This window comes from Mauremys mutica, chromosome 1, assembly GCF_020497125.1.
Source record: "Mauremys mutica isolate MM-2020 ecotype Southern chromosome 1, ASM2049712v1, whole genome shotgun sequence".
Taxonomy (NCBI): Eukaryota; Metazoa; Chordata; order Testudines; family Geoemydidae; genus Mauremys; species Mauremys mutica.
Window position 1 is genome coordinate 61,662,951 of NC_059072.1, and position 15,121 is coordinate 61,678,071.

General features: G+C 44.7%; 1 protein-coding gene across 4 annotated transcripts in view; it reads left to right on the forward strand.

Annotated features, from left to right (window-relative positions):
• The first annotated feature begins 282 nt into the window (after window positions 1-282).
• The window catches only part of MON2 (MON2 homolog, regulator of endosome-to-Golgi trafficking), a 162,404-nt gene continuing 147,565 nt past the window's right edge, over window positions 283-15,121 (forward strand). For 2 of the 4 annotated variants that reach the window (XM_045032917.1, XM_045032925.1), the window contains exons 1-2: window positions 283-480; window positions 13,614-13,677. In XM_045032917.1, the coding sequence (XP_044888852.1) occupies window positions 370-480; window positions 13,614-13,677 (175 nt within the window). In that variant the 5' untranslated portion in view covers window positions 283-369. Of the gene's footprint in view, window positions 481-11,761; window positions 11,811-11,906; window positions 11,989-13,613; window positions 13,678-15,121 lie in introns of those variants that run through there. The other 2 variants (XM_045032936.1, XM_045032943.1) reach the window with 2 other exon arrangements.

Consider the following 15,121-nt stretch of genomic DNA (forward strand, 5'->3'; position numbering starts at 1 on the left):
CTCAATAGGCACCGCCTCCCCGGCGTCACGCTGCCGAAAGGCGCTAGGTGTCACTTCTAACCCCCGAGCCCGGGCCCCAAAGCACCTCGCCGGCCGGTTACTCGCCGCCTATAGAGACGCGGGGGCAGCGCCTCTCCCCGGGTAGGTTCACACCCGCCGGGGATCGCCGCTCTCCCCGCCCCCGGGCCCTGCGTGCGGAAGTGGGGCTGACGCGACGGCGGCGGCGGCGGCGCCGCCCGGGATTGTGGGAGCGGGAGGGGACCGAGGCGGGAGGTTTCCGGCGCTTTCGCGCAGACGTGTCCGGCCGCTGTCCCGGCCCGTCCTTCCGCAGCTGCCGCCCTCGCCACCTCAGCCCGGGCCGGCGGCGCCATGTCCGGGACCAGCAGCCCCGAGGCCGTGAAGAAGCTGCTGGAAAACACGCAGGGAGACCTGCGGGGCCTGAGCCTGGAGTGCCGCAAGAAATTCCCCCCCGTCAAGGAGGTGAGGGGCTGGGGCGGGCCAGGGCCAGAAGGGGGTGGGGCAGCGTCCCCGTCTCACCCCCTGCCCTGGGGGCCCCCTCACAGCTAGGCCGGCGAATGAGAGGCCCGGGCGGGCCCGGGCTGCGCTGGGTGTGCGGAGCCCGCCTGCGCTGGGCAGCTGCCGGGTGCGGGCTGGGAACCCGGGCTGTGTTGCTGACAACTTGGTTCTGTCTTTGCCCCGGTTTATAACCACCAGGAAGCTCTGGCGCTTCGGGTTGGACTTAGAACTTTTCAAGCCTAGTCTCTGCCCAGAGATGGATGTTGGGGGGGTAGAGTTGCGTTCCGACTAGTTCAGCAGGCTGAGCTCAGGCAGTGTGCTATAAAACACTGCTTGTCGTCCGTCCCGTCCCGTCCCCCCAGGCTTACGGGCTTTTCAGGTGCGAGTTGAAAGATGAAATTTAGCAGGAAAATAACCCTTAGAAAGGAGAAGTAACTCTGAATGATCTGATGAAATTTGCTTGAAGCTTGGCTGAGTTATGAGGCTTTGCACATATTTTGCACATATCTTGTAAATGTTTAACAATAGCAGTATTTTTAACAGTAGTCAGCTAATGATAAAAGAAAGGGAAGATAGGTTGCATTAGGTGTATATTGCTAATTTAGCCCTGGTTCTGTGCGGACAGATCCCTTCGCTTGCATGGCACCCCATTGACTTCAGTGAGGTTTCATATATGTACAGGGTTCCAAATTAGCAGATCTGGTTGTGGAACTGAGGTGTTACCTATGGAGTGGATGTGTACATCTCTCAAATGAAGGTCTTCAAATTCAGTGTATCTTGTTTACCTGCTGACAAAGATTTCAGTGATTCTAAAGTTATCCATCATGCAAGGTGCACACTAAGTGAATCACAGCTCTTCATGAACTCTTTCTTTGGGCATGAGCTTTGCACGTCAACAGGTTGTTTTGATTTCAGGTGAAAGAACTTATTTGCTTTTTAAAAAAAAAAAATTATTAATGAAATGTCTATGTTAAGAACCAAATTTATTATTATAAGTTCTGAAATCAAAATTAAGGTTGCAAATGCAGTCTTAGATCAATATCAACTTCAAAATCACACTTGTCTGAATTTTTAACCTCTTTTCTTAAAGTGTCAAGATTACTATTGCCGAAAGAGAGAGGATTTTCCTTTTTTGATTATTTTATTCATTTAACAATATGTCGTGTGTAGTTAGTTTTCCTTTTTTCACCTTGGTAGTATCTCACGTCCAATTTTTTGTGGGTTTTTCACACACAAACAAGAGGAGGAAAAACACACTTAAAACTGTAAAAATGATTGTAAAACCACCTGAAACAACTTATTTCTTTTGACTACATTTTACATTGACAGAGTCCCTTTAACTCTGCTTTACTTTGCATATGTAGAATGATGTAGTCTCTAATCACACGCTCATATATCTCAGATAATACCATGTCATAACAGTTTTTCATTCTCATTGTAAAGTGCTTAGTGCAGGGGTTCTCAAACTTCATTGCACTGTGACTCCTTTCTGACAATAAAAATTACTACAGGACCCCAGAAAGGGGGACTGAAGCCTGAGCCTTCCCAAGCGCCGCCACCCTGGGGGGAGGCAGAGGCAAAGCCAAAGCCCCCCGCAGTGCTGTAACAACGGCAAGGTGAGTGAGGCACTTGCCTCGGGCGCGCAAAGCGGAAGGGCACAGCTCTGCCGCCCAAGTGGGGCAGAGAAGGGGGGGGGAAAAAGCCGCGATTGGTGGTAATTCGGTGGCGGGTCCGTCAGTCCCTCTCGGAGGGAAGGATCTGCCGCTGAATTGCCACCACCGCTTCATTCATTCTTCTGCGGCAATTCGGCGGTGGGTCCTTCCCTCCAAGAGGGACTGAGGGACCCACCGCCAAATTGCCACCAAAGAGCGTGGAGCCAGCCCTTGCCTCGGGCGCAAAAATTCCTTCTTACGGCTCTGTCTCCACGGCTCTGCCTCCCTGCCCCAGGCCGGAAGGCCAAAGCTGAAGCCCAAGGGCTTCAGCCCCAGGTAGGGGGTCTGTAACCTTAGCCCCGCTGCCCAGGGCTGAAGCCCTTGGGCTTGGGCTTTGGCCCTGGGCCCCAGCAAGTCTAAGCCAGCCCTGGTGACCCCATTAAAATGGGGTCATGTTCCACTTTGGGGGCTCGACCCACAGTTTGAGAACCTCTGGCTTAGTGAATGAAGCAGAGCTAATCATTAAACATTTTGTCTGAAAATTAATCTTTGTCTGACTTAGAGTAATACCCCGACATATAAAATGTTGCATGTGAATCTAGGTTGTAGAAAAAATTGTATGATATACTGTTTTACTTGAGAAATAATATGTGAGCAAATATGTTTTGCATAGTGGTTGTCACTTCACCTTGAATGGTCTCTTAGAATATGTATATGCAGTGTAGACCCAGCATATTACAGAGACAAGGTGGGTGAGGTAATATCTTTTATTGGGCCAACTTCTGTTGATGAAAGAGACAAGCTTTTGAGTCACACAGCTCTTCTTCAGGCTGGCTTGTCTCTCACCAACATAAGTTGGCTCCAGTAAAAGATTGTACATACATCACCCAACCTGTGTCTCTTAGGTATATTTCCATTATTATAACTTATCTCATAGAGCTGGAAGGACCCTGAAAGGTCATTGAGTCCAGCCCCCTGCCTTCATTAGCAAGTATTGATTTTTGCCCCAGATCCCTAAATACCCCGCTCAAGGATTGAACTCACAACCCTGGGTTTAGCAGGCCAATACTCAAACCACTGAGCTATCCATCCCTGCCTCCCTCCCTCCATGTTTTAACTACTTATGTTCAATAATCTATTCCACATTGTATTTAGTTTTGACGCTATGGGTATGTCTACGCTGCAATTAAAAACTCACAGATGGCTTGTGTCAGCTTGCTCAGGCTAAGGGGCTGTTTAATTGCAGTGTAGATGTTCAGGCTTGGGCTGTGGCCCAAGTTCTGGGACTCTCCCACCTCACAGGGTTCTAGAGCCCAGGCTTTGGCCCGAGTCCAAACATCTGGACTGCAGTTAAACAGCTCCTTACCCCAAGCCCCATGAGCCCAGTCAACTGGTATGGGCCAGCCATGGGATTTTAATTGCAATGTAGACATTACCCTACGAGTACCTTTCCCAGATCTGAAGAAGAGCTCTGTGTAGCTCAAAAGCATGTCTTTTTCACCAACAGAAGTCGGTCCAATAAAAGATATTACCTTAGAGAAGCCATTGTGTTTGGTTAATCTGTGAGGTTGAGAAACCTTGGAATTGTTTCAATTATGAATAGCTGTGGCATGAGGAGGAGAGAAATCATGAAACATACTCTTCATCTCTCCCCTTTTTCCCGACCTGCCTTGCCCCGCCCCAAAGTCTTAGATGCTTTTTCACAGCATATGTAAGAGCATGTATCCTGAAGCTCCAGCAGTTCAGCCAGCATCATTATCCTTTATCCTAGGCTAATATGTTCTGGTAGGAGACCAGTAGAGGTGTACCTGTGATTTACTAGGTGATGTCACTTACAATGACATTTGATACTGGGCAAAATGGAGCCTACAAAAAACAAACAAAAATTCCAATGTCTTGAGCATATATTACTGGCAATATTTCGGGTATAGTTAATGTGCTATACTTAACCTTTCTGTAATTCAGGGGTTCTCAAACTTCATTGTACCGTGACCCCCTTCTGACAACAAAAATTACTACACGACCCCAGGATGGGGGACTGAAGCCTGAGCTCGCCCGAATCCCACCGCACGGGGGGTGGGGGTGGGCAAAGCCCAAGCCCCAATACCCCAGACGGAGGGGCCAAAGCTGAAGCCCCATGGCTTCAGCCCCAGGTACCAGGGTCTGTAACCTGAGCCCTGCCACCCAGGGCTGAAGCGCTTAGGCTTTGGCCCTGGGTCCCAGCAAGTCTAACGCCAACCCTTGAGACCCCATTAAAACGGGGACCCACAGTTTGAGACCCACTGCTGTAATTGAATGGAAAAAACATCAATTTGCTATTGAAGTTGACATTCAGACTACCCCTTGTGTTTTTTTTCACTTTTGGCTGTGTTATATAATGGTATCCAAGTCTTATTTGTATCTCTATAGATTTACACTATACACAGAGGTGTTCTGAAAATGAAAAATGTATTCTAAGGCCAAAGAGTGATGTGATTATCATAAAGTTGTAAAATGCCTCATCAGTTTTTATTGGCAGACACAGTTAATTACACTGATGCAGAATTTACTCCAGTTTACTACAGAATTCTATTTCTATACTATAGAAATTATCCTTGACAATTGGTGTGGTAGAATCAGTGCAAAAGTGGAAGATTAAACCACTTGCTTATGGTTAAAGTACTAATGGTAGAGCAATAGTTGATCCTCATGTTTACTACTCATATAATTAAATAACCTGAATTGTTTCAATATACAATATATGTGTTTATCATTTGCTATAATACTTATTTTGTTTAATGTAGTAGGCTTGGTAGTCTTTATCCTTTTTTGGCAGGAAGTAAATGCTTAACTTCTAAATTTGGATTGAACTGCATGGTATTAATAATACAAAACACAGCTAACCACTATTTTAACCTATTAGGCCTGATCTACACTATGGGGTTAGGTCGAATTTAGCCACGTTAGGTCAATTTAAACACCTTGCTGGGTCAAATTTAGGGTAGTGCGGACGCAAATTGACGGTATTGGCATCCGGGAGCTATCCCAGAGTGCTCCATTGTGACCGCTCTGGACAGCACTTTGAGCCTCCGATGCACTAGCCAGGTACACAGGAAAAGCCCCGGGAACTTTTGAATTTCGTTTCCTGTTTGGTCAGCGTGGCGAGCTCAGCAGAACAGGTGACCATGCAGTCCCTCCAGAATCGCAAACGAGCTCCAGCATGGACCAAAAGGGAGACACTGGATCTGATTGCTGTATGAGGAGAAGCATCTATGCAGGCCGAACTCCGATCAAAAAGAAGAAATGCAAATATATTTGCCAAAATCTCATAGGGCGTGTTGGACAGAGGCTACAACAGGGACACAGCAGTGCTGTGTGAAAGTTAAGGAGCTCAGGCAAGCCTACCAAAAGACAAAGGAGGCAAACAGTCACTCCGGGTCAGAGCCCCATACATGCTGCTTCTATGACCAGCTGCATGGCATTCTAGGTGGAGACCCTACCACTATCCCACCACTGTCCGTGGACACCTGCAAGGGGGAGTCTCACGCAACAGGGATAAGGAGACTGAGCAGTAGGCAAGCAGTGAATCCGTTTTCCCCGGCAGCCAGGAACTTTTCATCATCCTGGAGCCAATACCCTTCCAAGGCGGGATCCCCAACCCTGAAGCTGGAGAAGACACCTCTGGTGAGTGCACATTTGTAACTACACTACAAGGTTTAAAAGCAATAGTGTTTAATGTTTGATTTGCCCTGAAGAACTGGATGCATTCACGGTCATTACAGCCACTGGAAAGGTCTGTTCACATGTCTGGGGATGGAGCGGGAAGCTCTCCTGGAGGTACTCTGGAAGCCTTTGCAGAAGGTATCTGGGGGCGGGGCTGCCTTATTTCATCTTCCACGGTAGGACACTTTACCACGCCAAGCCAGTAGCAAGTATTCTGGAATCATTGCAGTACAAAGCATGACAGTGAATGGTCCTGGGGTTTGATCGCATTCAAGCAACATTCGGTCTATATCTTTCTGGGTTAGGCTCAGTAGAGTGATATTGTTCGTGGTCACCTGGTTGAAACGGGAATTTTTGTAAGGGAAAAGTAAAAGGACCCTGTTCATGCTGGGCTGTTTCCATTTGGCTAAAAGGGATCATTCCAGAGAATAGCCACGTGGTGGAGGAGAAGGGGTGAAGGGATCATCCCGGAGAATAGCCACACGGTGGGGGGAGGGAAGAAGGGATCATGCCAGAGAATAGCCACGCAGTGGGTTAGGGGAATAGGTGTGTGGTGCACATCCACCCGAAAACTGCAGCCCCTCCTTTTAAATGTTTAAACCCAACTGCAGCGATGTGGGACTCACCCCTGCGGCGCCTCCTGCTGGTCGTCTCGGGAATTAGCTCATTTCCAGCCTTGGAGCCCCCTCTGCAGGCTGGTGTCCCACTGCTGCTAGGCCCCCGCGTCCCTCCCTGGACTCCAGTGCCCTGTTATCTGGGGTGCTGCCCCCTGGCAATAACTCCTCACTCTCAGGGTCTCCCCTCCTTGGGGAACCCCCACCCCCCCATCTGCACTTCACCTCAGTTGTAGGCTACTGCCAGCCACCAACTAGCCCCCGCGCCCTGGGGGCAGACTGCAGTATAAGCCACTCATCACAGGCAAGGGTTTTTTTGGACCTACTGCCTTTCTGTAAACCCAGTACCTCTATGGGGCCTTGGACAAGGCCCTGCAGTCTGGGGAGTTGCCAGCCTGGAGCTCCCCAGCCCCTCTGGCCTTCCCCCAGCCCTACCTTCCTCTAGGTACCCTGAACTTCCCAGCAGCCATGCCCCTCTCTCTCTCTAAAAGCAGTGAGAGACTATGTCAGCTCCTGGCTCACTGGCCTTTTTATACAGGCCAGCTATGGCCTAATTGGGACCTGGCCGCAGATGAGGCTGTTTCCCCAGTCAGCCGAGGCTTGCTGCTTTCCTAGCAGCAGCCCTCTCGCATTCTCAGCCCTCTCCCAGGGCTGATTTCAAGACTTTCAGAGCAGGAGCGGGTGACCACCCCGCTACACCAACCCATTGCTTGCTCTGGGAAAGGAGGGCATTGCAGTTTGAAAACATTCCCACATGTTATGAAGGCAACCCCACGTACCCTTTGGCTTATTATGGCTGTCTGGAAACTGAGTTCTGTTGCCCAGCCGTGTGTGTGTGATGTGTCACCATACTGGCAGGGCTCAGTATAAAAGGAAAAATTCGACCTTGTACTTAAAGCACATGTGCTGTCTGCTGCGAATTGCTTGATTCACTGTGAAAGAGTCTCCCTTTTGTTCTCAGAAATGTATCATCTTAAATTTTACTCTCCCTTTTTATCTCCCCCCAGGTGCAAATGTTTCTACACTCCCCCTATCATCTCCATCCCTGAGGTTATTGCAGATTAGAAGGCAAAAAAAACGCACTTGCAATGACATGTTTTCTGAGCTCATGCAGTCCTCCTGCACTGATAGGGCACAGCTTCATGCATGTGCATTCAGTGGCAGAGGCCAAGAGAGAATTAAGTGAGCACGAAGAGCGGAGGCAGGAGGCGATGCTGAGGCTAATTGGGGAGCAAACGGATATGATGAAGTGTCTGTTGGGAGAGCAAATGTCCAAGAATGCAGGGGGTGAGGCTCCGGGCACCCAGCCACTCCACTCCAGAGGATGGCCCAAGCAACAGAAGGCTGTCATTCAAACAGTTTGATTGTTAGGTTGACGACAATAAACAATGTGGCCCTGTCCTTCCCTTCTCCCCCACCCCCCCTGGGCTACCTTGTACGTTCTTTTTTTTCTTTTTAATTAATAAAGAATGCATGGTTTCAAAACAATAGTTACTTTATTTCGAAGGGGGAGGGGTGACTTGGCTTACAGGGAATTAAAATCAACAAAGGGGGTGGTTTTGCATCAAGGAAAAACACACACAACTGTCACACCAAAGACTGGCCAGTCATGAAACTGGTTTTCAAAGCCTCTCTGATGCGCAGTGTGCCTTGCTGTGCTCTTCTGGTATCTGGCTGCTCAAAATTGTCAGTCAGGCGATTTGCCTCAACCTCCCACCCTGCCATAAGCGTGTCCCCCTTACTCTCACAGATATTATGGAGCACACAGCAAACAGCGATAACAATGGGAATGTTGGTTGTGCTGAGGTCTGACCTACTCGGCAAACAGCGCCAACAAGCTTTTAAACGTCCAAATGCACATTCTACCACCATTCTGCACTTGCTCAGCCTATAGTTAAACTGCTCCTTACTACTGTCCAGGTTGCCTGTGTAAGGCTTCATGAGCCCTGGGAGCAAGGGGGTAGGCTAGGTCCCCAAGGATGACTATAGGTATTTCAACATCCCCAACAGTAATTTTGTGGTCTGGGAAGGAAGTCCCTTTTTGCAGCTGCTCAAACAGCCTGGAGTTCCTAAAGATGCGAGCGTCATGCACCTTTCCCGGCCATCCCACGTTGATGTCGGTGAATCGTCCCTTGTGATCCATCAGTGCTCGCAGCACCATTGAGAAGTACCCCTTGCGATTTCCGTACTGGTTGGCAAGGTGCTCCGGTGCCAAGATGGGGATATGCGTTCTGCCTATCGCCCCACCACAGTTAAGGAACCCCATTGCAGCAAAGCCATCCACTATGACCTGCACGTTTGCCAGAGTCACTACCCTTGATAACAGAACATCAATGATTGCATTGGCTACTTGGATCTCAGCAACCCCCACAGTAGACTTTCCCACTCCAAATTGATTCCCGACTGACCGGTAGCAGTCAGGTGTTGCAAGCTTCCACAGGGCTATCGCCACTCACTTCTCAACTGTCAGGGCAGCTCTCATTTTGGTATTCCTGTGCTTCAGGGTGGGGGAAAGTAACTCACAGAGTTCCAGGAAAGTGGATTTACGCATGCGAAAGTTTCACAGCCACTGTGAATCATCCCATACCCGCAACACTATGTGGTCCCACTAGTCTATGCTTGTTTGTCTGTCCCAGAATTGGCATTCCACTGTATCAACCAGCCCCAGTGCCACCATGATATTCCAATTACCACAGCCCGTGCTTTCAGGAACGTCTGTGTCCATGTCCTCATCAAAATCTTCCTCATGCTGGCGTCTCTTAGCCTAGTTCTACATATACTCCAGGATAATGCACAAGATGTTTACAATGCTCACAACATCAGTGGTGACGATGAGCTGAGCGGGCTCCAAGCTTGCTGTGGTATGGCATCTGCACGGGTAACCCAGGAAAAAAGGCGCAAAACAATTGTCTGACGACATGTACCTGAAACCACCTGAGACAATGTTTTTGCCCCATCAGGCATTGGGAGCTTAACCCAGAATTCCAATGGGCAGCGGAGACTGCGGGAACTGTGGGATAGCTACCCACAGTGCCCCGCTGTGTAAGTCGATGCTAGCCATGGTAGTGACAACGCACTCCGCCGACTTGATGTGCTTAGTGTGGACATATGCAATTCACTGTATAAAATCGATTTCTAAAAATCGACTTCTATAAAGTCGACCTAATTTTGTAGTATAGACATAACCCTAGTGTTATGGTGTTAATGCACAATGGACTGACAATGTTATTTTTAATTATTTAAGTTTGTGCCATCAGAGTGAATGATCTGGCAGCAAATAATTTGGTAGGTGGGCTACCAGTACTATAGAATTAATCTTAAACAACAAATGCTTATTTGGATTTTGCAGTTATCACAAAGCTACAAAACATCTGTAGCAATAAACATCTTAAGTTACCACCTTGAATGCCTGATATTTTACCCTGTTTGAATGAGTTTGGTAGAGGAAGATCATGTTTGTGCTATTGACTGCACCACTTTATCAGTGGTGCTGGCAGTCCTCTGCATCAGAGGTTATTAAACTCTTTCATAGTGTGGACCACACATTTAACAGAGCCTGTGGCCCAGGGACTACCTCTTCCTCCTATTTTTAATCACCCAGACTTCCTGTTTATAATTTGGGACCATATATTGATGTTCTCCATATTAAAGACACTCAGTTCTGTATTTCCTGGTAAGTTTATTTAACCACTAGGTGGAGAGAGAACAAAGTAACTTAAACTAAAGCTGTGCATCATGCTGCATAAAGTCAATAAGACATACTTTGGTCAAAAAGAATCTTTTCTTTTTAAAAAGAAACAAGCAATGATGCTTTAAAATTAGTTTAATTTGTAAACATACTGGATATATAATAAAATAATTATAGTTAGCAAAGTCATAGCTAGCAAAATAAACATTAATTTCTTTCCTACTAATAGGACACTTACTCATAAATTGGAATTAGAGCACTAGGAACTTAATTTTTTGTAAACTTTTAGTACATGGTTACTTTTTCAATAAAATATTCACATATCAATATTCTTTTGTTTGTCACATGTAGTAACAATATAAATGTAGACAGTTTGCTTAGTTTGGGCATTGTTTAGCTTTTTAAAATGATCATCTAATTTACTATATTTCTATGAATTGGAAAAATAAAGTGTTCTGATATTAAGAATGACAGTAAAACATCTTGCTTTGGTCTCAACAATATATATATATATATATATATATATATATATTTTGTTTTCATCTAGTTTTATTCTGAAATATCTGCTATTTTTATACAAACATTGCAGAGCTGCGTAGCCAGTTCAGGGGCATTACACTATAATGTTGTTTATTCCATTCTCCCAGCAAAGTGTGGTAGCATGTGTGAACATCTTATATCCACGGGCAGATTTCATTTTTCTTTGATTCAAATTGAGTTTGTCACTGCTGGCAGGAAAGAAATCAATTGCCAGAAGATGTGATGAGGTTTAGTTTGAAGATAATTGAAGTCAGACTGTGACAAGTAAATCCTTCATATTAATTAATAGAAACAATCTGATGTGGCAAGGTACTCCTAATTAGCCTAGCTTTTAGAACTGTAGCAGAACAGAGATGACTTCCTGAAAAATTTAAACATTTCAGCAAATGAAGTTAAGATAGTTAAAATAAATAAGAGAGACATCCAGTGCTCTGCAGTTTTAACCAAGACACTATATCTGTACATTGGTTTATGGTCATTACTGTACATCAGTTCAGGTATGAGTTTTTGAAGTATAGGAAAGTGGTGTTCAGCGAAGCTTATTTTCATTCCCAAAACTTTCAGGAATAAATTGAAATTTAACAAAGTATAAGGCTTGATGCATAGTTCTACCATTTCCTTACCTGGATTTAATTGACAAAACTTGTAGAAAGCTTAAGATGTATTTAGAATTTAGGTTTAGTCTGAGAAATAAAATACACACAGTTATATGAAGGTTTGCAGTAATATTATTGAATTAGTTACAATGACTCTCAAATTCACACTTCAGCCCCAGTCCTGCTGAAACCCTTGGACCCTCTCCCCCCCCTTGGGCAGAAGCCAGAGGTGATGCATGGGAGGGGCATGTAAAATCACGCCCCCTCCCCATATTTGCTAGTTTTTGCTGGCCCCACTCAGTCACATGATGCTGCTGGGGCCCATCCCTGCATGGCAGCTGCTGGAGCTGGCAAGCTGGGAGCTGCAGGAGAACACCTGCTTTTGCTGCTGCCTCTCCCCATGGAGCTAAAGCAGTGGTTCCTCCCTGCAGTTCCCAGCTGTTTGCTGTTGCTTCTCAACATGGAGCTAACACCTGGGAGCTTCAGGGAGGAGCTGCTGAAGGTAAGGGGGGAAGGTGTTCCTGTGGGAGCATGACTCAAGCCGGGGGGGGTGGCAAACCTTTACATTGTGCTCCCCTCCCTTCCTCCCCCCCACCGAGCAGGCACCAGTCATCTCTGGCAGAAGCTCCTAGACCTCCACCACAGGGCAGAAACCCTGAGCTCTCCTGTTCCCAAGACTGGTAGGCAGAGAATGGGGAGGGCGTAGGGGGAATTCCGCAAGCCGCATTTTAACTATAAAATTGCTACATGCAGCTCACGAGCCGTGGTTTGGCCACCCATGTATTATATCTGTAAACATTTATTTAAGCAATTATATAGCTCAATATACATTTATTCAGATTAATTTGTACACTTTTTATTATAAAGTAATAAAATAGTGAATAATTCATTTCTGATTTACTAGATTTTTTTTTTAACCTGTGATTTGTCACAAGGTGTATTTGTATGGAACTGGAATTAAATTAAAAATGCACAAACAATTTGAATTTTTTTTTTAAAGAAAACTACCTTGTGTGCTGGATACATAAGGGGGAAAAAGATTAATCAAAATATGTTTTGTATTTAAAACTGATGTTTTTAAACAAAGGAAGTATTATCTGTAATTTAGTGAATTGAACTGAGTATTTCTGATCACCATGTCCTTCGAGACTTTAGAAGTAGTAGATCTCATCCTCTCACACCTAGTGTTTATGGATAGATTGAAAGAGGGGAAAAAAACCAAGCTTTCCTGCTTTTTCAGCTGCCAGTTGTTTTCTCAACTTTAAATGAACTAGTCATTGAACTGAACTAGTTGAATAAACTGAAATCAAGAAAATATTTTCTCTGCACCTGCAAAAGACTGTCAAAAGCTGGTTTACAGCTTCAGCAAATTCTGGTTCTAGTACTTAGTTAGTGATGTCCATGAGTTCATTGGTTTAACTTTAAAACTTTGGCAGCAAACGTACTGTTTAATATTAATTGAATTTAAATGCTTGTAATAGATTATAATAAGTGTAGGCCTTAACACGACTTGTTATAATTTTGTATTTTAAATGCATGTATTTTTAAAAGATGTTTGTTGGATTATTACATTAAACTAAAATGTATATTGAATTCAAGATGAAAAATAGTAGTCTAATTTGATGAAGTATCTCTTGTAGATTAGTTTTGATAATAAGTTCAGCAGAAATCGCCGTTTCAGAATGTTTTGATATACACTTCCCTCCGATCTTGTAACTATGTTGCATGGTTGTTTTGGGGTTAAAGCTGGAAGTTTTGTCAGCTGATTCAAATTTGACAACAGCCAGTTTTCCCATTGCTTCTCCAACATCAGCTACTGCATCTAACAGCAGTGGATAGGTGTGTTAGCTGAATGCCGCTGCTAAAATAATCTGTGAAAAAATTGCTGATGTTTACATTATTAGGCTTTACGAGTCAGTGTTTCAGCTGAGATAAATGGGTGCAATTCATACATCATAGCAATTGTGTCATGCTGTTCAAAGACTTGGGAAGTCTACATTGTACAGGTTTTGTGTTTGGCAGAGATTATCTTCATAACCATGAACACCAGAAAAGTAATTCACTTTCTTTTTAAAAGTTGAGGTTCTTGATCACAATTGTGTGGAAAGAGATGGAGATTGTGGCTGCAGAATTGCAGAAAGCACAAATCCCTCACTGTCAGGTTGGTTGTACATACTGAGAACACAACAAAACTGCACTGATGTTTGTACTGTTAAAATTTTCATTAACCATAGATAACTTCTTTCTTTTCAGATAATGTAGATGTAAACTAGCTGCTGAACTAATTGTTATCTTTTGCTTATAGGCTGCTGAATCAGGAATAATAAAAGTTAAAACGATAGCTGCAAGAAACACTGATATTTTGGCAGGTAATTATATACATTAACAATACAATTGTGAGATGCATATGGGTCACCGAAAGCAAAACATTTTTAAAGATGTTTCAGATATGTACAATCATCTTTCAGGTTTTTAACACATGGATCAGTAATATGCTACTGTTTGGGGCACAGCAAAAGAAACAACACAGTAATGTTGGAATATCTTGTAGAATATTTGCATTTCTTTCTGTTACTCTATTTGTGTTAGTGAAGGGCTCAAAATTTTCTACTCTTGGGATTCTGCGCCAAAAAATTAAAAATTCTGCAAAATTCTGCATATTTTGTTAAAATGATGCAATATAATCACACTGATTTCAGTTGTTTTGGTAACTTATTTATACTTCAGTACAGTAAAAAGTCAAACTATTCAGCATTTCCTAAACACATGAAAGTTAAGTTACAAACATTTGGTAACTAATATGCTGCATTCCAGTTATAATTCTGGATTTTCATTTAAACTACATTACAGAACACCAAACAGAAGGAGAGAGAGAGGGGGGAGGGGGGAAAGTAGAATGTCATTTAAGATTGCACAGACTTCCACACGTGAAAGTCGTACAGTTTTGCTAATCATTGTCCTGGACCTGGCTGGGAACTTTGGGAAGTGCTTGGTTCTGATTGTCCTGACATTTTATTGACTGCTTGGTAAACGTTTCATTTGCCCTCAAAATCTTTTTTTTTTTTTTTTTTTAAATCCTGAGCTGTAATCTAACCCCATTGTGCCATTTTTGGCACAGAAAAAGGGAAGAAAGCACATAAATCTTCCTAGCTGATTCCCTTACTGTCATTTATAAGGCTTTACCTGACTCTGGCAATGCAGGAGCCTTAAAACTTTTACAGATTTTATGCTCCTAGGGGAACTGACTGAGAATGGGAACAGTTATCTAACAATAGGAACATTAACAATGTTACTAGGCAGGCAGGCTGCTACATTTCTGCCTCCAGCATAATAAAAAGCCCTACCACTCCACGCCCTGCGAGCCACAGAAGCAAGCGAGAGGGGCAGAGTCTCTCTTGCTTGTTGGCACACATGCACGCCCAGCCCTGCACCCTGACTGTGATCAATGTCTCCTATGCCCAGCCACTTCCCTCCCCCTCCCCCTGGCAGTGATTTGAGGCTCTGAGGCTGATCCAGGCATACTGGAACAGATATGCTGCCGGGGAAGAGGTGCATGTCCCCCATAGATTTCTTTTGCATTTTGCTGAGTGAGGGGCACAGAAGTATGCAGACCATGTGGGGGTGCAGAATTCGGTCAGGGATAATTTTCAGTGGTTCTTCTACTGAACTGTTGATTGAGCAAAGAAAAGTAACAAAAATATTAACAACTCTTCTCAGGACTCTCAATATCTCTTGCTCACTGTGCGTGTTCATCTCACCAGTTGTTGCCCAGGGAATTGTACAATATGCCCATCTATCTAGTGAGTCTTGCCT